The following is a 24,190-nucleotide window of genomic DNA, read 5'->3' as shown; positions in this document are numbered from 1 at the left end:
CTGTGGAATGGGCCTATTGATTGGTTAATTTATAAAGCCGAAAAGCTAGAGATAAGCTCACAGGTTCAGGAGTTCTGGAGTGGAGGCTATGAGGCAGCACCGAAGTTAATTGGGAAACATGATTGAAATGGCAAGCAATGTTAAATTTAAAATACCGACTGGCACCTAAACCAAAGGCACTGGAATTGCACCTCTGGAGGTGCCTACTTGCACCTAACGCCATTGCTAATGCTGGAAGTGGCATTAGGTACTGTAAAGCATGATTCATGGCAAAGATAGGCGCCAGAAATGTAGGCCTTGACACGTTTGACATGCTTTTTAAGCAGCCACTGATACTGGCGCCATTTAAGAATCCGGGCCTGAGTGCTTATTGGGACTAAATGCTTTCTACTTTCTTGAATATTTGGCTCCACTGAGGGATAGATTCAAGAAAGTGCTCCAAATATTTAGGCTTGAAAAATATGGGTGCTGAGCAGTGTTCCCTCTAAGCGGGCGGGTGTTGTGAGCAAACTTTTTTCACTGTGAGCTAAAAATATCGGGCGCCAGCAAGTTATGAGCCAAATAAATATGTTGCTTTCTACCACAGAACTTCCTTACGTTTGTATGGAATCTATCCCCTTTCAACTTTAGAGAGTGCCCTCTCGTTCTCCCTGCCTTAGCTACTAAGTCTATTCCCTTCAGTACCTTGAATGTTTCTATCATGTCCCCTCTCAATCTCCTCTGCTCAAGGGAGAAGAGGCCCAGTTTCTCTAATCTTTCGCTGTACGGCAACTCCTCCAGCCCCTTAACCATTTTAGTTGCTCTTCTCTGGATCCTTTCGAGTAGTACCGTGTCCTTCTTAAAGTACCAGTGCTGGACGCAGTACTCCAGGTGAGGGCGTACCATGGCCCGGTACAGCAGCATGATAACCTTCTCTGTCTCTTCAGTCCAGCATCTGCCCCTTCCATTCACTGTCTGTCTTTCCCTGCCATCTCTCCTCCTGCCCCCCCCCCACCCCCCAATTTGGTCTAGCATCCATCATCTTCCTTCTGTTCCCCTCATGGTCTGGCATCTCTATCCTTCCCTCCCCCCTGTGGTTTTTAGCATATCTCTCTTCTCATTTCCTCCACTCAGATCTGATCATTCTCTGCTCTCTCTTCCCTTTTCTTCTCTGGTCTTCCTTCTCTATTTTCTGCCTCCATCTAAATTAAATTCTTTCTTACTATTTAGTCCCGTTTCCCTCTTTTCACTGTGTCTACACACAGCTTGTCACCCCTTTCCCTCACCCCTCCATTATCTTACTATTTTCTTCCCCCTTTATTTATCTCCTCCTTCCATCCAGTATGTGTTCTTTCCCCACTTCCATTCAGCATCTGCTCTCCCTTCTCAACTGACATCCATCTGCCTTCTGCTCTCTCTCCCTTCTTCTCACTTCCATCATCTGTCCCCTTCTCTCTCTCTCATCTCCTCCATTCCATCATCTGCCCCTTCTCTCTCTCTCTCTCTCTCCCCCCCCCCCAACTTCCATCATCTGCCCCCCTTCCCCTCACCTTTGTGGGTCACTTTCTTTCCCCTGAGGGTGGCTCATGTCACAGGGGAAGCTTTGGCCGAGCAGAACCGCTTGATTGACAGTGGAACTTACTTGATTGATGTCGATGCTGGGGCCCGTTGCCGTTTGAAGGAAAAAAAAAAAAGGTGGAAAAAAGGAACCTGTAAAGGCGAGAGGAAGGGAAACCTCCAGGACAGCTGCTTTTTGCCCTCCTTCAGCGGCCCAAGAGTTCAGACCAGCAGCGGCAGCTCTGTATGCTTTTAACTTCGGCACAGAGCTGCCCCTAATCAATAGTTTAGCGCGGTTTCATGAGGCAGCCTCGGGGCCTTTGATAGCCGGCCCGCTTCGATGATGCGATGTGGGCCGGCCTAGCAAAGGCCCCGAGGCTGCCTTATGAAACCGCGCTAAACTATTGATTAGGGGCAGCTCTGTGCCGAAGTTAAAAGCATACACAGCTGCCGCTGCTGGTCTGGAGGTGCGGAGACAAGGCAGGAGGCAAACGCGGTGGAAGGCAGGAGTCCCGGCGAAGGCAGGAGTCCCGGCACAGCGACTGCAACAGGAAGTTGCAAGTCAGCTGACGCCGGCCTTTCGTTGCGGCGGGGACCGAATCCTTCGCGGACCGGCAAGATTTTGTTTGCGGACCGGCGGTTGAAGAACTGTGCTCTACACTGTGTGCGCTGTGACGAGAAACTTGTGCGCTGCGAGGTAATATTTTGAGCGCCAGCGCACCCCAGCGCAGCTTAGCGGGAACACTGATTTTTTGCACCAATTCTATAATGGCAATTACAAGTAAACTTGTTTTATAAAATAGAGCATAAGTTGGCATGTTCATGCCTAACTTTAATTCCACAAAGCATGCAATTGTTAACCACTCAATTGTTTTTTCTATTGGCTTTTACATTGTTTGAAGGATCTTCTTCAGAGTTTTAATGCAGTAATCCTTCATCAGTTTTTTAGAAATACTGCTGCAATCCTTTATATATATATATAAATTTGCTTTTTTATATTTCAATATTTAAAGATTTTTTTTTTAAGCACTTATCTTAATAAGCTGAAATTCTGTTGGCTGGGGACTTTTGCTGACATGTTTCGCCCCATAGGCTGTATCAAGGCTGTCCCCTATAACATTCTGTCCCATCATCAAGCCCGAATTATTCTCTGGACAAGCTTTAAATATTGATCAATGATGATTGCAGCAGTATTTCTAAAAAAAAAAAACAACTGATGAAGGATTACTGCATTAAAAGTCCGAAGATCCTTGAAACAATGTAAAAGCCAATAGAAAAAAACCAATTGAGTGGTTAACAATTGCATGCTTTGTGGAATTAGTCTTTAATTACTAGTGCAATTTAAATTTAGTATCCACCTAATACCATGCGCTGTCGCGCAAATCTCCAATGCACTCTTACAAGACAGTTTATAGAGATTAACCCGGATCTCAAGTGCTCACAGCCATAGTATTGAGATAATTTTCAAAGTCAATGGCCGATACCGTGAGCTATCATTGATCCCTTTTTATATATTCTCTATGTCTGTATTACGTGCATTTTATTCATCTATTGATTTATTTTAATATTTCTCTTAAATTAATTATAAATATAAAAATATATAAATTCTTTCTTTTGCTTTTCCATATATCGTAAATTCACTTAGCTTTATTCTTTTTCTTTTTTTCTTTTTATATTTCGCCTTTTCTATGTTATTTTCTTTCCTCCTACGGAAGATCTCCGTTTCGCACCCAAGCTTTACCACGGGGCTTCTTCAGGAAAACGACAACTTTCCTGAAGAAGCCCCGTGGTAAAGCTTGGGTGCGAAACGGAGATCTTCCGTAGGAGGAAAGAAAATAACATAGAAAAGGAGAAACAAATGACAGGCGAAATATAAAAAGAAAAAAAGAAAAAGAATAAAGCTAAGTGAATTTACGATATATGGAAAAGCAAAAGAAAGAATTTATATATTTTTATATTTATAATTAATTTAAGAGAAATATTAAAATAAATCAATAGATGAATAAAATGCACGTAATACAGACATAGAGAATATATAAAAAGGGATCAATGATAGCTCACGGTATCGGCCATTGACTTTGAAAATTATCTCAATACTATGGCTGTGAGCACTTGAGATCCGGGTTAATCTCTATAAACTGTCTTGTAAGAGTGCATTGGAGATTTGCGCGACAGCGCATGGTATTAGGTGGATAGTGAGTTTCACAATAGTAGATTGAGTGGAAAGCAATTTAAATTTAGAACAACATAACAATAAACATGCCTAACTTTAGGCATGAACAGTTACACCAAGTCAAATAATAATAATAATAATTTATTTCTTATATACCGCCAAAGCCATAGTAGTTTGAGGCGGTTTACAATGAAGAAGGACTGGACAATCAGCGAAATGTTACATTGGTACAATCAGAGAAACTAGATTCCGGAGAAAATGGTACAATCAGAGAAAATTGGAGCAATCGGGGAAAAATGGTACAATCGGTGAAAGATGGAGCAATCAGAGAAAGGTACAGTCAGAGCAAAAAAGTACAGTAAAGAAGGACAAGACAATCTGCATAAGGTTAAATCTAAGAATGTAGGTATAACAAAGGGGTACAGAGAGTGGATATAGGCATTTAGGTAAAAAACAGAGAGGGTACAATCAGCAGATGTAGATGCAGTTTAATGGGGGCAGGACATGGTGAGATAAAAGGGGCCATGGGTAGGGCATAGGGCCATGGGTAGGGCAAAGAGGTATTAGGTTGTAAATCTGGTAAATAGATTAGTTTTTAGTAGTTTCCTGAAGTTTAGGTAGGATGAGGCGTGTGAGATGATGTGGGCCAGCCAGTTATTGAGCTGACCTGCTTGGAAGGCAAGAATTCTAGGGTCCAGGCCAGAGTCTAGGATGAAGGTTCATCCACCTACTCAGCTGTTTGAAAACCACTGTGATGTATGTACCACTATTCCTCTCTCTCTCTCATGTCTTACCCTCTGTGCTGCTTACTCTGTAGAGAAGCTCCATTCCTGCAGCAGTAATCAAATTCACCACAGGGCCTGTGTGCCTTGTAGCACCCCTTGGTAACAAGAGCACACATGCAGGAGAAGTAGACAGAGAACCACAAGGCCTCTCAGCTGTTGAGGACTCACAGGCCCAATGTTCTTTGAAGTTACTGCTGCTGCCGCTGTGGTACCCACACTTTTCCATAAAGGCCTGGATAATAACATGGCTGCAGCGGTGGCAATGCTCCAACATTGGGGGGGGTTACCAGATGTCCAGATTTCCCAGGACATGTCTTCCTTTTAAGGACATGTCTGGGAGTCCCAGACGGCTTTTCAAAATCCGGTACTTTGTCCGGGTTTTGAAAAGCTTTCCTTCGGGCAAGAAGGCATCCGCGCATGCACGGATACGACATGATGACATCACACGCGTCATTGCCTCATATCCGCGCATGCCCGATGAGATCAGGCAGCGGGGGAGTGGGATTGGAGGCGGGGCTGGGGCGGGCTTGGGGGCAGGGGCGGGCTCATGACAGGGCAGGGATGGGTGGATTGGGCGAGCCTGGGGGCGGGTCTAGTGGGGTCCAGATTTTCCATACGGAAAATCTGGTAAACCTACTCCAATGCCTTTAAAAATGTGGCACCACAGGCAGTTTCCTATAATGCTAGTGCCCAAATTTGGGCCTGTAAAAGAGAACAGGCCCATAAATTAGACGGTTACATAAATTAGACGGTTCTAAATTTAATAGATGCTAGCACTGTCATCTAGATATAGGGACATTGGATCATCTGTTCTATTGTCCTTTGATACTCAGTTTCTGGAAGTTTAGATGGGGACAGATTAATCTTATACTGGAATCAGCAATCTCTTTGACATATGAGGCAGTTATATGTGGAACTTTGCTGCACGTCAAGCCTCCCATGGATCGCTACAAAGGCAGGCTCTTCTTGATTATGACAGGGATAGGTATGCAGTTGATTACCCGCAATTGGAAGAATTGTGATCGGCTCAACTTTCCGTTTTGGTGGGCCAGTTGATGTTTAGGGTACAAATATGAAAAGATGATTGCAGATATGTTGGGGCATAGCAAAGTATTTAATTTGATTTGGGGCCCGTTGACATCCTTTGTTAATTCAACATAGTTTCTTGGTTTTCAATTCTTTTCTTTATTTTTCTACATGTCCAGGACGGGGTGGGTGGATGGGGTGGATACACTTTTTGGTTAATTTCCTGATCAAATTGTTGGATGGGAGGGGAGGGATATTTATTATCTTCATTGTTATTGATGGAATTTAAGTGCTTATTTTGTTATATAATGTATGTATAACTTATGGCACTTTGGATTAGTTTTGAAAATTAATAAAGATTTTTAAAAAATAATAATTGATGAAAATCAGTATCCCAAGTAGCTGCTTGGACAGTAGTTGATTATGATATATCTTTTATACATTGTGGCTTTTTCCACTTTTTTGTGCTTTTGCTAATTAGAAACTACATTTTTGCCTAAGCTTTCTGTCTTCAAGCCTCTATTATATTAAACTTGCTGTTAGTCTCTTTGAATTTGACTATCTGGTTCTACCCAGAGTCCCCCCATCATGGTCAGGGATGCCAGCCACGTTATACAGCTGCCTATCATAATCTTGTTACATTTTCAAAATGTTCCTAATTTAAAGTTTCATTCTTTTTTTTTTTTTCTTTTAGGATGTGATAGTAGCAGAACTAATGAAAAAGTTGGACATTTTAGGGGATAACGCCGTAAGTGTATGTTCCTTTTCTAAATAGTGTTTGTTTTATGTTAATGTCTGTCCGTTTGTTAATTCTATTATGAAGTGCAGGATAATAGGAAAGCTTTCAAACGCTTTTTATTCTTTTTGAATAGGATTTGGATTTAGTTAATTTTCTTTAAATTCGAGTTCAAGGTGAGTTATGTTCAAATGCACAAGTTGTTTCCTTGCCCAAGAAACATACAATCTAAAGACTAGATTTTCTACAGTGCAGCACTATGTTAACATGCCAACGTGTTTTAATGTGCACTGTTTACTACAAGGCCCCATACTAATAATGCATGTTAATGGCAGTAGTGTGTACTTTCATGGTAGCATGTTCTAGTGAATCTAGCCCTAAGTTGTACTTGAGAAAATGGAAAGTGAAGCAACTTATCTACTCTATGGCTTCTACGCCACACTATGGAAGTAATGTTAGAAGAATTGTGTGTGAGACACCTAGAGGAAGAAGAGTATATCACGATTTACTGGAATGAACCACTCCCCTGATGAAGAGGGTGAAACACTGGCCATGTTGGCAGCGGGTCCTTCATAGCAAAGCTAAGTGCATTTTGAACTGTTTGAATATTTGGAAATAGTTATTGATTATGAGAGAGAGAAATATTTTTAAAATTAAAAATTAAGAAATTTGGGACTGATGAAGATTGAAGTTGAGTAGCAGGTAGCAAAATGCTGCATTCTTGAAATATGTCACCTCTCATGGTCCTTTGAATAATATTTCTGTAATTTATGACTGGTTGGGAATAACTACTACTATTTATCACTTATATAGTACTAAAAGGCATATGCAGCGCTATACATTATGACATTTAATAGACAGTCTCTTCTCAGAAGAGCTTACAATCTAACTTGGACATATACAACATATTGGGTTAAAGATGCAGAACCCAAAAGTGAGAGGAGTTAGGAGTTGAAGGCAGTCTTGAAGAGATGGGCTTTTAACTGGGCCTTAATCACTGCTAGAGACAAAGCAATAAATATTATTAGTATATATGGTCTCTAAAGGTATATCTTCATGGATACTTTCTAAAGTTTATAACATAGTAACATAGTAGATGACGGCAGATAAAGACCCGAATGGTCCATCCAGTCTGCCCAACCTGATTCAATTTAAATTTTTAAATTTTTTCTTCTTAGCTATTTCTGGGCAAGAATTCAAAGCTTTACCCTGTACTGTGCTTGGGTTCCAACTGCTGAAATCTCTGTTAAGACTTACTCCAGCCCATCTACACCCTCCCAGCCATTGAAGCCCTCCCCAGCCCATCCTCCACCAAACGGCCATATACAGACACAAACCGTGCAAGTCTGCCCAGTACTGGCCTTAGTTCAATATTTAATCTTATTTTCTGATTCTAGACCCTTTGTGTTCATCCCACGCTTCTTTGAACTCAGTCACAGTTTTACTCTCCACCACCTCTCTCGGGAGCGCATTCCAGGCATCCACCACCCTCTCCGTAAAGTAGAATTTCCTAACATTGCTCTTGAATCTACCACCCCTCAACCTCTAATTATGTCCTCTGGTTTTACCATTTTCCTTTCTCTGAAAAAGATTTTGTTCTACGTTAATACTCTTCAAGTATTTGAACGTCTGAATCATATCTCCACTGGCTCTCCTTTCCTCTAGGGTATACATATTCAGGGCTTCCAGTCTCTCCTCATACGTCTTCTGGCACAAGCCTCCTATCATTTTCGTCGCCCTCCTCTGGACCACCTCAAGTCTTCTTATGTCCTTCGCCAGATACGGTCTCCAAAATTGAACACAATACTCCAAGTGGGGCCTTACCAATGACCTGTACAGGGGCATCAACACCTTCTTCCTTCTACTGACTACGTCTCTCTTTATACAGCCCAGCATCCTTCTGGCAGCAGCCACTGCCTTGTCACACTGTTTTTTTTACCTTTAGATCTTCGGACACTATCACCCCAAGGTCCCTCTCCCCGTCCGTGCATATCAGCTTCTCTCCTCCCAGCATATACAGTTCCTTCCTATTATTAATCCCCAAATGCATTACTCTGCATTTCTTTGCATTTAATTTTAGTTGCCAGGCATTAGACCATTCATGAAAACAAACTTTCTTCCATACAGACGAGTGACACGCTGAGATTGATAGTGCAATATTCTTTATTAACTCATGTAGTATAAATAGTCATACTCATCTCAGTCTACACGGGTGGGTATAAAAAGCAAGCCATAGGATTCAGACAGCTTATTCTAAGCATGTGGCGCATCAAGGTAGAAGGGACAGAGTCTGGAGTTGGCAGAAGAAGAGAAGGGGCACAGACAGGAAGGACTTATCAGCAGAGCGGAGCTCACAGGGGGAACATAGAGGGGATAAGTGAAGAGGGATAGTGAGGAACAGCCGAGGAAGTGCATTTGAAGATCAGTAAGAGGAGTTTGAATTGTATTTGGAAATGGATAGGAAGCCAGTGAAGTGACTTTAGGAGAGGGGTAACATGAGTATAGCAGCTCTCATGGAATAAGAGTCATACAGCTGAATTCTGGATGGATTGAAAGGAAGTGAGATGTCTTAAGTGGAAGGTCTGAGAGTAGCGAGTTGATGAGGATGTGGACAATGGTTATGGTAGTTGCTCAAAGAGGAAAGGTCAGATTATGGTAACATTATAGAGGAAGAAACGGCAGTAAAGGAGAGAGAGGACTTAAAGATGACCCTGAGATTGTAAGCAGACAAAACAGGGAGGATGAGAGTGTTGTTCACAGAGACAGAGAATGGGGGAAGCAGGGAGGTGGGTTTAGATGGGAAGATGAGCAGCTCTGTTTTATCCATGATCAATTTTAGATGGTGGTGAGACATCCAGGTGGCAATAGCAGACAGACAGGCTGAGACTCTGGTTTGGGTTTCAGTAGAGATATCTTGTGTGGAGAGGTAGATCTGGGAGTCATAAGCTTAGAAGTGATACTGGAAGCCATGGGAGGAGATCAGTGCTCCAAGTGAGCAAGTGTGGATAGAGGAAAGGAGTGGTCCTAGGACAGAACCTTGAGGTACACCAATTCATAGCAGGAAGGCTGTGGAGGAGGAATAACCACCGTTGCATTCACTGAAGGTGTGGTGGGAAAGATAGGAAGAAAACCAGGAGAGAGTAGAACCTTGGAATCCCAGCAAGGACAATGTATCAAGGAGTAGGCTGTGACGAACAATCTAAAAAGGTTGCAGATAGATTGAAAAGGATGAGGATAGATTAAAGGCCTTTGGATCTGGCCAGGAACAGGTCATTGGAACCTTTGGTAAGGACAGTTTCCATGGAGTGCAGTGGGCGAAAGCCTGACTGAAGTGGATCCAGAATTGCTTGGGAGGAGAGGAAGTCCAGGCAACGGCGGTGAACAGCACATTCAAGTAGCTTGGATAAGAAGGGGAAGAGGGAGATGGGGTGATAGGGGTGTAGCTGGGATATTGGAGCCCGTTTAAATTAGATTATTATTTTTTTTTTAGTCATGCTCCCTTTTACTAAGCCATGCAGCCAAGTGCCATGCGGTAATTGCTCCAACACCCATTTAATTCCTATGGACATTGGAGCATTTACCGCACTGATCTGCGCTGTTGGACTTAGTAAAAGGGGGGTTCATTTTTTCTACCCATCCATATGTATTTTATAAAAATTGTGCATACAGTGAGTCTTTTGTAAAATACTGTGAAAATTTTGGATATCATTGTCCAGACTTGGATGTCCCTTCCTAGACCTATATGAGCAATACAAAACTGACACCCCCCTCCACACACACACTTTTATCAAGCTGCACTAGAGTTTTTTAGCATGGTCTGGCGAGGTAAGTGGAATCAACAAAAAACTTGAAACAATCAGACTGGCTTAATTCCAACATGCTAGCTTTAAACATTCAAAAAACAAAAGCTTTACTTTTCCCGTGGAAAAAGGGAATAAGCTTGAGTATTCCTTTCACCCTCAATAACATTCAGCTGGACTTAGTAACATCTTTAAAATTACTGGGTGTCACTATTGACAATGAGTTTTCTTATCACGAACACATAAGTAATACTGTGAAATTCTGCTTCTATAGACTACGCATGATTCGCTCGATCTCTAAGTTTCTCGAACCAAAATCATTAAACATTCTCATCCACTCCTTAATTATCGCCAAACTGGATTATTGCAACTCATTACTGATAAACATCACACAAAAAGAAAAGAAGCGTCTTCAAATAATACAAAACACAACCGTTAAACTTATCCATAATGGTAAAAAATATGATCATGTTACTCCCTTCCTGATCAATTCACATTGGCTTACCATCAACCATCGTATTACCTTTAAAATATTACTCTTAGCATTTAAAACTCTGTCCACTAATGAACCACAATTTATTAACAGATTGCTTATTCCTTATAATACACCGCGCTCCCTCCGATCCACAAACCAAAAGCTCATAGTAGTCCCTTCCTTGAAAGTTATCGGTACCAGGCGTCACGATATGTTTTCAGTGATGGCCCCGCAACTTTGGAACACTCTGCTTCAATATTTAAGAGAGGAAAATGATCTTAGCCATTTTAAAAATAATTTAAAAAATTTTCTTTTTAAAGATGCTTTTAATCTTTAATGGTAAAATAGTTATCCTCCAGGCTTATACTATTCCCTCCCTAATGTTTTTCCCATCTGTGGCTCTTTCTATTTTAAAGCACTGATTTGTAACTTTAATCCTCCATTCCTTGTGTATCAATTAGTCTGTAAGTTTGTCAGTCTAACCCATTATTTTGTTTTAAAATTATAACTAACATGTTTAAACGTATTTTATTGTAACTCGCTTAGTAAATTGGAATAAGCGATTTATCAAATCAAAATAAAACTTGAAACTATGAACGTCAGAGCATTTACTATGTCGGCATGTGCTGAAAACCTCTAGTGCAGCTTGATAAAAGGGGCCCTGAATTTTATGGGGTTGATTAAAGTAGGTTTACACATGTGATTTTCAGTGTATTACTTAGCATACATTTATGAGTAGCAGTTTTAGATGAGGCATTACTTATGTGAATATAGATAAGCCCTATAAACTATATTTATTAGTTTATAGCCTGCTTAGCAGATTCACGTTCAAAGTTGAAAATAGCATAAACATTCTTAACAAAATGATGACCCTAACATTAAAAAAGTAAAACCTTAATAAAAACTTATTGAACTTAAAAAAAAAAAAAAAGTATAAACAATCAACATCAACTAGTATAAATTCTCTATTTCAGCACCCTCATCTTTAGCAAAAGCATTCTTGAATAACAATATTTTCAAATATCTCCAAAATATAAAATAATCCTCTTCTAAACGCATGAGCTCAGAAAAACATTCCAGAACTCTGGCCTGATGATGGAAAATACAGTTGCAAGCCACATATGAGTATCTAGCAACCCACAATCCTGGAGGAGAGGAGTAAAAGAATAGCCCAGTGGTTAGAACACCAGACTTCGAACCAGGGAAGCTCAACTCAAATCTCACCGCTGCTTCTTGTGATCTTGGGCAAGTCAATTACGGTAACCCTCTATTGCCTCAGTTACAAACACTGTAAGCCCTCTAACGATATGGAAATACCTGGTGTACCTGAATGTAAATCACCTTAAACTACTATTGAAAAAGGAATGAATGAACTCTAACTAAAACAAATTAACCAGTAGATTAAATACAGTTGATCTTAAATCCCATGTCAAGATATACCACAGCAACCTTTTTCAAAGTGTTTGGAATGCTCCCAGCAGTTAATGCAGGGGTTTTGCAGGTACCATATATTAATGTTGGCTATAATTGAGTGCTAACTGCATAACCTGTGCAGCTTAGTACAAGGGGCTTAAAAGCTATAGTTGGGACAAACATTTGCCCCTCTCCCCTTTCACTAAGACAGGTTTCTAGCGCAGGCCAGAGCACTACATGTTCCGACAGTGCTCCGATGCTCACAGAATTTAGTGCTCCGGGCCATGGTAGAAACCTCCTACTGTGGCATAGTAAAAAAGGGCCTTAGAGAATTGTGCATCTGTATCAATTTATCAAGACAGGATACAAAGACCAGAAGTCACTCAATGAAATTGCATGGAAATACTTTTAAAACAAATAGGAAATTGGCAGGTGGTAAAATGGCTGCTTTACATAACTTGATGTTGAACGAAAACAACAGTGCCAAGTAACAGGCATTTGGAGATCCAGATCTCCCATAAGAGCCATAGAAAACACATGTTACTTCTGAGCAACAATGGTTGCTCAGGGTTAAGCTCTGGAACTCATTGCCAGAGGATGTGGCCACAGTAGTTAGCATAGCTGGGTTTAAAAAAGGTCTGGACAAGTTCCTGGAGGAAAAGTCCATAGTCTGCTATTGAGACATATTGAGACATGGGTGAAGCCACAGCTTTCCTTGGGATCAGTAGCATGGAATGTTGCTACTATTTGGGTTTCTGTCAGGCACTTGTGACCTGGATTGGTTACAATGGAAACAGAATACTAGGCTAGGTAGACCATTTACTTGACCCAGTATGGCTATTTTTATGTTCTTATGTAAGATATATGTCGGTGTGTTTTTTGTCTCTACTGAATAGACAGACTCATGATATTGTAACTTTCATAACTCATACCAACCAATGTCAATGAATGAATTTTATGAGACGGTGCCTCCTTTTAAGTTCTCCGATGCCACAGGGTGAAAGCCTATTGTATAATGGCATCTGGACACCCAGATTCCATTATAGAATATTAGTGTAACCCGGCATTGGTGCAATTAAAATTTTGATGCCCACAGTTATACCAGCCATAGACCTGGTATAACTATGGACACCTAATTGTAGCAAGGCACACATAACTTACAGTATTTTGTAAATTATGTACATAACTGGGAGCCACGCCCCTGCCTCGCCATGTTCCACCCATATGGTATGCCCCTTGAAATCGTATGCTATAGCATGTACACTCTTGTAGAATACAATACAATACAAAATAATACAGTGCCTATATACCTCAATTTTCTGCAAGGAATCTATGCAGTGTACAATAAGATTTAGATCAAGAACAGAAGTTACATTTTTTTTGTAGGAGCATTGGCTTAGGAAGGAGGGGTGAGGGTAAGAAAGTGACTATAGTAAAGAGATGTGGCTTCAGTTTCTTCTGGAATTCTAGATAGTTCATTTGTCTTAGGTAACAGTGGTTAGAATAGAGTTAGAGGTACTTGTGTAAGTGCTTATTTCCTCTGCTCTTATCCTATGCAAAGGTGCTCATACCTGTCATTCTTGGGAATATGGGAGTGGGTAGAACATTACCCTAGACCAGTGTTCTTCAACCACCGGTCCATGGACCAGTGCCGGTCCACAGAAATTTCCTGCCGGTCCACAGGGCCAGCATGTGCATCAGGCCCAAAACAGTGTTCTTCAACCGCCGGTCCACGGTGTGATCGATGCGGCGTTATCTTTGAGCCAGCTCCCTCTTCCTAACTGATTCAGTGCACAAAGCCACGGGCAGTGGCTCCTACGGGCATCCTGCGCCTGAACCGGAAGCCTTCTCTCTGACGTTGCAACGTCAGAGGGAAGGCTTCCAGATGAGGCACAGGACGTGCAAGGTGCAATTAGCACTATTATGGGGGCGGGGTCTGGGGTGGAGATTGGGTAGAGATGGGCGGGGTCTGGCCCACAACTTAGCCCAGTGTTCTTCAACCGCCGGTCCACAGACTGATGCCGGTCCACAGAATAATTATTTTATTTCTGCCGGTCCATAGGTGTAAAAAGGTTGAAAAACACTGCCCTAGACCACTGCTACTACTATTTCTACTTATCATTCCGATAGCGCTACTAGACATAAGTAGCACTGTACATCAAAACATAGAAGAGATAGTCCCTGCTCAAAAGAGCGTAAAATCTAACTAAGACAAACAACCTGGACAGAAATGTGCATCAATACACTGTGCTCAGCTGGGGGAATTACAGAGGGAATGATAAGACAGATATTGGTGCCTGGCAGGTGGGCTGGAGTTTGGAATTGTGACATACCTGTCAGACAATGATCATGTGCATGACACACTGAATGTTATAATAGAGAATAGTGAGGTGCAGTGGTTAGAGCTACAGCCTCAGCACCCTAAGGTTATGAGATCAAATCCCTCGCTGTTCCTTGTGACCCTGGGCAAGCACTTAATTCCCCCATTGCCCCAGTTACACTAGATAGAGTTTGAGCCCACCGGGACAGATAGGGAAATATGATAAAGTACTTGAATGTAAAACCACTTAGGATATAAGTGGTACATCAATAAATTAAAAAAAATGTTTTTAACTCGTTTTCCTGTCCCACCCCCGCAAGTTCTTTTCCTGTCCCTGCCCCATTCCTGCAAGCTCTGTCCTCATCTGCACAAGCCTCAAACACTTTAAAATCATAAGTGTTGGAGGCTTGTGCGGTTAAGGCTGAGCTTACAGGAATGGGGCAGGGACAGCCACAGTGACAAAACTCACGGGGACGGGGAAATTGAGCTCCTGCGATTTGTCCCCGTGTCATTCTCTATACTACAATTCACAGCTAAAGAAAGATGGCAACAATGAAATGATATACAGTATAAGGTTTTAACAATGATGCAAGGGAAATACAGACACCGGGGATCTGAATGATGCCAGGGTGGAGGAGAGAGATGGGTCAGAAGCCAGCAACATTTCCAGTTGGAGCAGGTGATAGAACCAGGGACTAATACTAGAGATTTCAAATACCTGACTTCCTTGTTCTTAGAGCTCTCTGATCTGCCACATACAGGATTGCTAAAGGAAGCATGACATTTTTGATGACACACCTCCCAGATGTTGTTGACATACCAGTGTGTGCCAACAAACTGGTTGAGAACCACTGCCCTAGATAGATTTTATTGCTTGAAACTAAAATTAGAAGAATTTTAAGATGAGTCCATATGATGGAAATATAATAATAATAACTTTATTTTTGTATACCGCCATACCCAGAAGAGTTCTAGGCGGTTCACATTGGTTAGAACAAATTACAAGAAGTTGCATGCCAAATAGATCATAGAGTTGCGAATAGCAAGGAGAGAGTAGTTACAAGTGGTTACATTCCAAATTGATCATAGAATTACGAACTACAAGGAGGAAGAAGGGGGGAGAGGAGGAGACGGGAGGGGAGAAGTTTCGGTAGGAGGTTTCGATATCATAAACTAGATATATGATGCGTTTTGTTTAATAATAATAATGTGACTTTATGAATACTCTTCTGAGGGTGGAAGTGATATCAATTCGCTGACACAAACAATGCTGAGTAATAAAAATAGTTCCTAAGCTGTTAATATTTAGGGTTCTTTTTATCAAACCATGGTAGAGCTTTTTATTGCAGGCCAGCAAGGTAAATGCTCTGACGCTCATTCAGTTCCTATGAGCATTGGCGTATTTACCTCACCGGTCCATGGTTTGATAAAAGGAGTTCTTAATTTGCTTCCACCACAATCCATAAACATCACCTAAATAATTGAAAGCTTTTAGGTGCACAGTCTTGCAGGTTAAACCTAAATTGATTCAGTCCTAACTTGTGTTTTTTTTCTGAATGTCAAATGTGTTTGCTGTCTTTGTATGCCTTATAGTTAGCATTAACATCAAGATTTTATTTAGTTCTTTATTACGATACGTCATTGATTTCTAGGAGACGGAAAGAGTGTCTAAATAGTTTAGATTATAGAGTCAGAAATTTTAGTAGCAGAAGGATGTTATCCAGGACTATGTAATGCCTTCTCTTGTTTTATTTTGCTTTGGATGCAGAACTTGACCAATGAGGAACAAGTGGTCGTCATACAAGCAAGGACAGTTCTGACTTTGGCTGAAAAGGTAAAAAAGAAACATTCAAAAGAATAACATAAATTTATCTATGGACTCTGACCACTGTTCCCTCTAAGTCGAGCACACAAGTCCTCCACCTACAGCCCTTCCGGTGGGGGGATGCTGCTTCACTATTGATGTGATTCTCAAACCTGTTTTGAGAGACCACCATTCAGTCGGGTTTTCTGGATATCTCTAAATAATATGCATAACCTAAAGCCTAAGCTTGGGTTTTTTCCCAGTTACTTAAATAGCTGCCTATTGGATAACTCAAATTCTTAAAACCAGCTATTAAATATTTAATACAAAAAAGTATTATCTGAATCAATTCAATTTTAATCTTATCTCCCACAGTTCATTTCATTACAGTACTTTTACAACTTACCAATATTTAATTTATTAATAAATATCAGAATAATTTAGTCAGTGAACCTAATCCCCATCACTCACACTCACTTCCCAACTTTCCTGGTAGACGGTGAGTTTCCTGCTTGTCAGCTGATCCCGGCTTGTGGGTCTCTGCTTGAGTCATGCTTAGTTTACTGGTGAAGTTGTGATGTTGGTGAGCCTTGCAAGCACAGCTCCTGAAGACGTCAGGTGGTGAAACACAGTCTTGTGTTGAGCAGAATGCTTTATGAATTGAAGAACAGGACCATCATGAGGACAGAGAGGCCTACCAAATGTGTTTAAGAAACTGTGATTTTCTTGTGCTAGAGTGTTGTGCAACTCTCAGTTTGAAGCCTCTCTGACTAGATGATCATGGACTAAAGAACTCATGAACTAACCAAGATCCAGTTTTGGATAAAAGTAATCACAATGACTGTAGTATATGTGTGAAAGTTGGGAAGTGAGTGTGAGTGATGGGGATTAGGTTCACTGACTAAATTATTCTGATATTTATTAATAAATTAAGTATTGGTAAGTTGTAAAAGTACAGTAATGAAATGAACTGTGGGAGATAAGTTTAAAATTGAATTGATTCAGATAATACTTGTTTGTATTAAATATTTAATTGCTGGTTTTAAGAATTTGAGTTAATGAATATGCACGAGACAGATTTGCATACCTGTCACCTCCATTGTATGGAAATCTCTCTCATGCATTGTATTGTTGTAGGAGCCTTAGCCAGTATTACACCAAGACTAAACAGATTTGACAAGAGTGGACTTACAGAAAACAGTTTTGCTTGGTTTAAGCTATATTTTGCGAAGATATCTGGATAAAGCACAAATTCTCCATGACATTAGAGGACTAATATTTGTGTTACATGCCAAGTATAGTGGTAGTAATAATAATAAAGATTTTACTGTGGAGAATGATTATTGATAATTCCTCAAAAATGACAGATTTTCTGTTCCCGTTTCTATTCGGTTTTGAATGTGTTTCGTGTGAGGCATTGATACGAGTGCCCTGGGTTGTTGTTTGGTTTTTTTTAATTGTACCTTATCCAAGTCAATTTTTTCTGTTGAGTTCCACTTTGCTTCATTACTATCCTGAACAAAAACAAATTCCTATATTAACTTTCCCTCTATGTCCAACAACTATCCTTCTTTCCCATCTTTTCCCATCAAATTTTCCATTGATATCTATCGTAGAAGATATTTTCATCTCTACAAACTGTTTTGTCGCTGCTTAAATGCAGTATAGTGTTAACGTATTATAAGGTCAATGAAAACACAGAGATTTAGGGGCCTACTTACCAAAATACATTATGGTTTTGCACTTAATACAAACAGTCAAAATTAAGAAATGCTAAGTGCAAAACATCTCCAATAACTATATAAGGTGTTCCTTGCTATTTGTTCCTCCATTGCCTCAGGTACATTAGATAGATTGTGAGCCTGCCGGGATAGACAGGGAAAAATGCTTACCTGAATAAATTCATGTAAATTGTTCTGAGCTCCCCTGCGAGAACGGTATAGCAAATTGAAAAAATAATAAATAATAAATTGTGGGGAAACAGTCATGCTGCTAACACAGAGAAGCATCTTGCGGCACACCTGGAATCTGCCATACAGTTTGTGATAGATAGTATTGACTGATACTAAAAGATTTAGGATTTAAAACTGTATTGTTTGCTTCCATCTAGTGGCTACAGCAAATTGAGGTGACAGAATCTGCACTGCAACAAAAGATGTTAGACCTTGAGAATGAAAAGGTAGGAGTGATCCTACCTAAGGCTAACAGCTACTTCATGAATAGCCAGCTTCTAATATATGAGGATTAACATATTCCATTATATCTTTAGGAATCATTCAGTAAACAGAAAAATTATCTGGATGATGAACTTGACTACAGGAGGCAGTCTTTGGACCAGGCTCACAAGGTAAATATAAATTGTCTAAGATGACTTAGGGCTAGATTCACTAACCCCCGATTCTGTCTCCGATCCGTTCCTGATTGCATGCTAGGCCGGGCCAGGCCCATCCCTCCTTGTACCTTTAAAATTGTTGGAAGCAGGAGGGGTGTTCAGTCTCTCCTGATCCTCCATCCTCCTGCGCAGCAATGAGGGTATTAGGACATGCCCCGATGCATCATCTGACGCACGTGGAAGGGCCTAAGGCCCTGATTGGCTAAGGCGCCTCAGGCTCCTCCCTTGGGAGGGGCCTGGGGTGCCTCAGCCAATCAGGGACTTCCTTAGGGAGGACTCTAAGGAAGTCCCTGAGTGGCCAAAATGCACAGTCATGTTTCACACTAATTAACTTGTTTGCATCTTGCAGCACATTCTGGAGCTAGAAGCCATGCTGTATGATGCCCTTCAGCAGGAAGCTGGAGCCAAAATGACTGAAATTCTGTCAGATGATGAGAAAGAGAAGTTGAAGTGTGCTGTGGAGCAGTGGAAACGTCAGGTCATGAGTGAGCTTCGAGAGAGGGATGCCCAGATACTAAGAGAAAGAATGGATCTGATCCAACATGCACAACAGGTAAAACATTGAGATTTAGGGACCCTTTTACAAAACTGCGGAAAGCACTAACACATGCTTTCTGTGGCAAAAAATGCCTTACTGTGTGCCGTGCTAAAGCATCCCGGGGTAATTTTGGAATTAGCATAAATTACTCACCAGTAGGCATGTAATGTGCTAATCAGCGCAGCTACATTGCAGCGCACTAACCAGTTAGTATGTGCTTAGCGCATGAGCCTGACTTAGGATTGCCAGATTTCCTCTTTGAATAAAAGAGGACACCTGGACCCACCCTGTTCTGCCTCCAGCTCCAGCTGAACCTCCTGTTTCCTTTCCCAAGGTGTGGAAGGCCTCTGCATGTGCGGACTTCACTGTGTGCATGTGTGGACATCACATACGCATATGACATCATCGTGTCAATGTCTGCGTATGCACAGAAGGTCTCTAGATGCAGCCCCAAGCTCAAGGACTTCCAAAACCTGGACAAACTGCCAGGTTTTGGAAATCTCTCCAGGCACCTAGACAGTCCTCTAAAAAGAGGACATATCCGTGTTTTCCCAGACGTCTGGTTATCCTAGCCTTACTGCTTCCTTAATGGGTAGTGGTAGAGGCTCATGTGCTAATGGGAAAATTAGTACATAACCAGTACCGTATATATTCGAATATAAACTGATTCGAATATGAACCGAGGTAACCTTACTCCCTCCAAAAAGGAGGAAAAAAGGTTGACTCACATAAAAACTGAGATTAGAAATTTGGATTATGTGAGTGTCGTTTGTCAGTGATCATGCTATAAGTAATCACTCATTTTTCAGTTGGGGCTGTACTCTTTATAATATTATTTGTTTTTTCTTCATTAGTATAATCTTTTATTAACCGCATAGAACTTACAGTTATGCGGTCTAGAAATTTGCTGTTATGTTAAGTTTTGTGTCCAAAAAAGCTGAAGAAGAGCCGCCAAATATTTTTCTACTTGGGAGCCACAATACCAACCAAAGTTTCTGGACCTCTATCCCCACCAGAACACCTGGCCTTAGTCATACATGCAGAAAGCAGAAAAAAAAAACCCCTTTTCAAATACAAACTCACAAACTATAAGTACTATTGTACACAAATGAAACCCTAATATTCCAGACTTTGCACACAGTACACCACAGGAGAAATAGAAAGAATTGCATTTCTTCCTGAACAGACCAAAATATAAAAACAACAGATGTAAATTTTCAAAATTGACATATTTCAATCACAAATTGAAAATTAAAAACATTTTTCTTACCTTTGTTATCTGGCAATTTTATTTTTTTGAACATTTTGTTCCATCTGTACTCTTAACTCTGTTTCCAAGACCTCCTTATACAGTTATTGTTTCTTTCCTTTCCTTCTTCACCGCTTACACTACCTCCATCTTTGGCAATGATTTTCATATTCAGTTTTTGTCCATTTTTCTGCTTCCATTTCAAATCTATCTTTCCAACTCTTCCCTTTCTCTCCGTCCATGTGCACCTTCTCTTCCCTCCTCTTCTGCTTCCTTCCATCTATCCATGCGCGCCATCTCTTCCCTCCTCTTCCATTTCCCTCCATCCATGTGCCACATCTCCTTCCTGTCCCCTCCATCCATGTTACCCTGTTCCTCTTTTCTCTGCCTCTCCCATTCAGCATCTCTCCCTTCTTCCTTCCCCCCCCCCCCCCCGGTTCCATCAAATGTTCTCCCTACCTAGTTCTGGAGCCCCCTCACCAAGAAAACTACAAAGAGGTCTCTAGCGGAGGAGTGATTCTCTTGTGCTGCCAGTGGCCTCCTCTGCACCGTTTCTTTGCTGCGGTCCACCCAAGTGGAAACAGGAAGTTGCTTCAGAGGTGGATGGACGGCAGCAAAAGAAAAGAACAGAGGAAGCCACCAGAAGTGCTGGAGAATCAAAGAACACTGGCTTAGGTACTCCTATTCTTCACTACCTGCTCACTCCGCCCCAGACCCTACTCCCCTCACTCTGATGCTCTGGAAGCCGATGCTCTCTGCTGGACTGAAGTGCCTTGAGCATTTGTGCATGCTCAAGGCTTTCTGGCCTCCCTTTGAGAATCCCAGAGAGGGTGGGAGCCAGCAGGCTTTGAGCATGCACAGACGCTCAAGGCCCTTCAGCCCAGCATAGAGCGCCCATGTGGGCTTCCAGAGCATTGGGACTGTAAGTGTAAGTGTGATATCATTTTGGGGCAGGGGGGAGCGGTTAGTGGAGAATAGAAGTTCCGGTCATCGGGAGAGGGGGAGATAGCAATGTCAGTTATCGTGGGGATAACAGTGCTTGTCATTGGAGGATGGGGAAGACAGCAGTACTGGCCATTGGATGGGGTAAAGGATAGCAGTGCCAGACATCAGGAGAGGTGGAAAATAGCAGCATTGGTCATCGGGTGGAGAGGGGAGGAAAAAAGCACCATCATTGAAAGGAGGTTCAAAAATAAACCGAAACTCCAATTTTGAGCCATAGACGCTAATAAAAAAAAATAGAAAAAGCAGCCATTTTACCCCAGTGCTAAAAATAGCTTTGGCACATAGGAATGATTTGTACTTATTACTGCTATTTGGTAAAAACAGTGGTAGGTGAGGACATTTATACTAGCCCTAAATCAGTTGTAAATTTCATGTTGCTAGAGGTGTCTGCATTTCTGGAAACCCTAAAAAGGCACTTTTCTCTTCACAGTTCAATCCTTGACAATAATCCAGTCCAATATTTTCTTTTTCCAGCAATAAATTCTCCAAGTTTATTACAAGTTCAGAAACAAACTCCTCTAATTCAGGACATGGAATTTAAAAGTTATAAGCATTTGATACAATGCCTCACAAAGACATCATTAGGGAAATTCTTGATCACCATCCCGTTCTTTACTGAAGGTTCACAAATCAAGCACAGAGTTTTTGTCTGGCTCAGTTCACAGTCCCCAAGGGTCAATACTCCTCTCCTTGTAAGTTACTGCCCCAATGTGCTCTCTCAAATGTAGCAGGAAAAAGACATGGAAAATTCCCCTTTTCCTTGTCTGTACTACACAGTTCTAATTCTGAGCTTGTCAGCAAAAAAAATACACTTCTCAATAAAGTCCAGAGCACTGCTCTTGTCTGTCATGCTTCCAGTCCTCCACCCTCTTGCTAGAATTAAATCTTCCTCATCTGGCAGCCACCCAATGGACAGATTGTTCAAATTTACCAGGAGGTAACTTCCATTGGGGCCTCAGGGCAGAGCTTCCATTTTTCTTGCATTTCCATGCTTTCCTCCGGCCGATCAGGGACAGTTCTTCTTGGCTGTTGCTCTGTTACCTATCTTCCCTCCCCTTCCCAGCTTCTCTTTGGTTCTAGCACAGAGGCCTGGATTCTCTATAGGGCACTGATATAGGCAGCCACCTAAAAAGTAGCCACCGATCATGTGTCAATCACGCGATGGCACCCTATAGAGAATCATGCCTCTATAAAAGATAGGCACAGGAAATGTAGGCCTGGTTTTCCAGGCCTATATTTCTGGTGCCTATCTATGCGGTGAATCCCCTCTACATAGGTGCTTAAGGCCGCTTAATGCCATTTCCAACATTAGCCATACCCATAGTGACATTTTTTTGCCATTTTAAACAACATTTATTACTTAACAGATCTGGGTAGGGTGCCTACTGGCGCCTAAATATAGGCGCTATTTCTAGAATTTTCCCAATACTGCTTAGTCACCCAGGGAAACTGAACCTCATCTGAACTCCTCCACCTACCAGAAGACTGATGGCTAAGCTGTACATGAATTCTTTCTCTGAGACAAGCCAAGATCTTCCAGTCTACCTTAGGACTGCTTTTGGGGTAAACTAGTGCACTCTCTGCTAGGAGCAAGTTCTATACTCTGTGGATGGGCAGACTAGATGGGCCATTTGGCCTTTATCTGCCATCCTGTTTCTATGTTTCATACCAATATGTGAATGTGCATGTGTGAATTACAACAATTAGCAAAAAACAGCAAAGTCTGTACCAAGGGCTCAAGATCGGTTTACAATAAGGCAGAAAAATGAATGATGTATACAATATGATCAACCTAATTTATCTTAAATGCTTATCAAACAACCAAGCCTTCAGCTTTTTTCTAAATTTTAGGTGATCTACCTCACATGTAATGGATGTGAGTAGTAAATTCTCACATTAAACAGAATAACATAAGTATAAAGCTTCTTAAAAGAAGATAGACAAGGTAATAAGTATACAAAGTTGAATTCCAGTCTAGAAGACACCACTCAGTGAACATGTTGGAGTCATTGTGGACAGTACTTTGAAGCCCTCAGCTAAGTGCATAACAGTGATTAATAAAGCAAGTAGAATGCTAGAAAATGATTGGAAAGCGAGAGCAAAGCAAGAAATAATATCTCCATAACAATTCATGCTATGACCACACCTGGAGTATAATATGTCTAATTCTGATGTCCACATCTAAAAAAAAGAAAACAATGTAGCAGAACAAGAAAAGGTTTAGAGAATGTGAACTAAAATGATAAAAGGGAAACAGCAGCTTTCATATGAAGAAAAAATTCATATAATTTATTTTAAATTCCTCAAAATATGGAGAAAACTTCTATTAACATGAAAACTCAAAAATCTCTATCAACATGAAAACTCATGTGTATACCACTGTGTATGCTAATTAGCACAGAGCAGAAGTTCCCAAATCTGTCTTTGGGGCTCCTCAGCCAAACAAATTTTCAGGATATTCACAATGAATATACATCATGAGAGAGATTTGCAAGTCTACAGTATGTGTACATTTGAGCCCATAGGGAGTTTCACTTTTCAAACAAGATTGCAGATCTTTTTTTCCAAATCTTTATAAATTTTCAAGCGTTAACAGTGCAATACACATATATATGAATGTAGCACAAATAAAAAAAAGCACCTTTAACTTACAGATATGTAAAGTAATAATTTTACCCCCCCCCCCACTCCTTTACTTAATCAATGATATAAGTACACTTAATCTTTCAATATCCCACTCTTATTTAAAGTCTTATTTAAAGTAATAATACATTCCCCCCATCTCCCTGGATGTGAATGGAAAACAAACAGAAATAAAGAGAGATACCAACTATAAAGAAACAATAAAAGCTGCCAATGGGTCCCACACCAATTTAAATACCTTATTATTACCTAACATCTCAGCATTCATTTTTTCATATTTATAGTTGGAGCATAG

At 41.0% G+C, this 24,190-nt stretch overlaps 1 protein-coding gene across 20 annotated transcripts in view; it reads left to right on the top strand.

Annotated features, from left to right (window-relative positions):
- The window catches only part of JAKMIP3 (Janus kinase and microtubule interacting protein 3), a 308,083-nt gene that overhangs the window by 226,838 nt on the left and 57,055 nt on the right, over positions 1-24,190 (top strand). For 17 of the 20 annotated variants that reach the window (XM_033940792.1, XM_033940782.1, XM_033940781.1 and 14 more), the window contains 5 exons: positions 6,215-6,274; positions 16,033-16,098; positions 18,179-18,247; positions 18,338-18,415; positions 18,810-19,013. In XM_033940792.1, coding sequence (XP_033796683.1) covers positions 6,215-6,274; positions 16,033-16,098; positions 18,179-18,247; positions 18,338-18,415; positions 18,810-19,013 — 477 coding nt within the window. The remainder of the gene's footprint in view (positions 1-6,214; positions 6,275-16,032; positions 16,099-18,178; positions 18,248-18,337; positions 18,416-18,809; positions 19,014-24,190) is intronic. The other 3 variants (XM_033940800.1, XM_033940791.1, XM_033940788.1) reach the window with 1 other exon arrangement.

This window comes from Geotrypetes seraphini, chromosome 4, assembly GCF_902459505.1.
Source record: "Geotrypetes seraphini chromosome 4, aGeoSer1.1, whole genome shotgun sequence".
Taxonomy (NCBI): Eukaryota; Metazoa; Chordata; class Amphibia; order Gymnophiona; family Dermophiidae; genus Geotrypetes; species Geotrypetes seraphini.
Note: the sequence above shows the minus strand (reverse complement) of the source record. Positions and strands in the feature narration are given on the sequence as shown.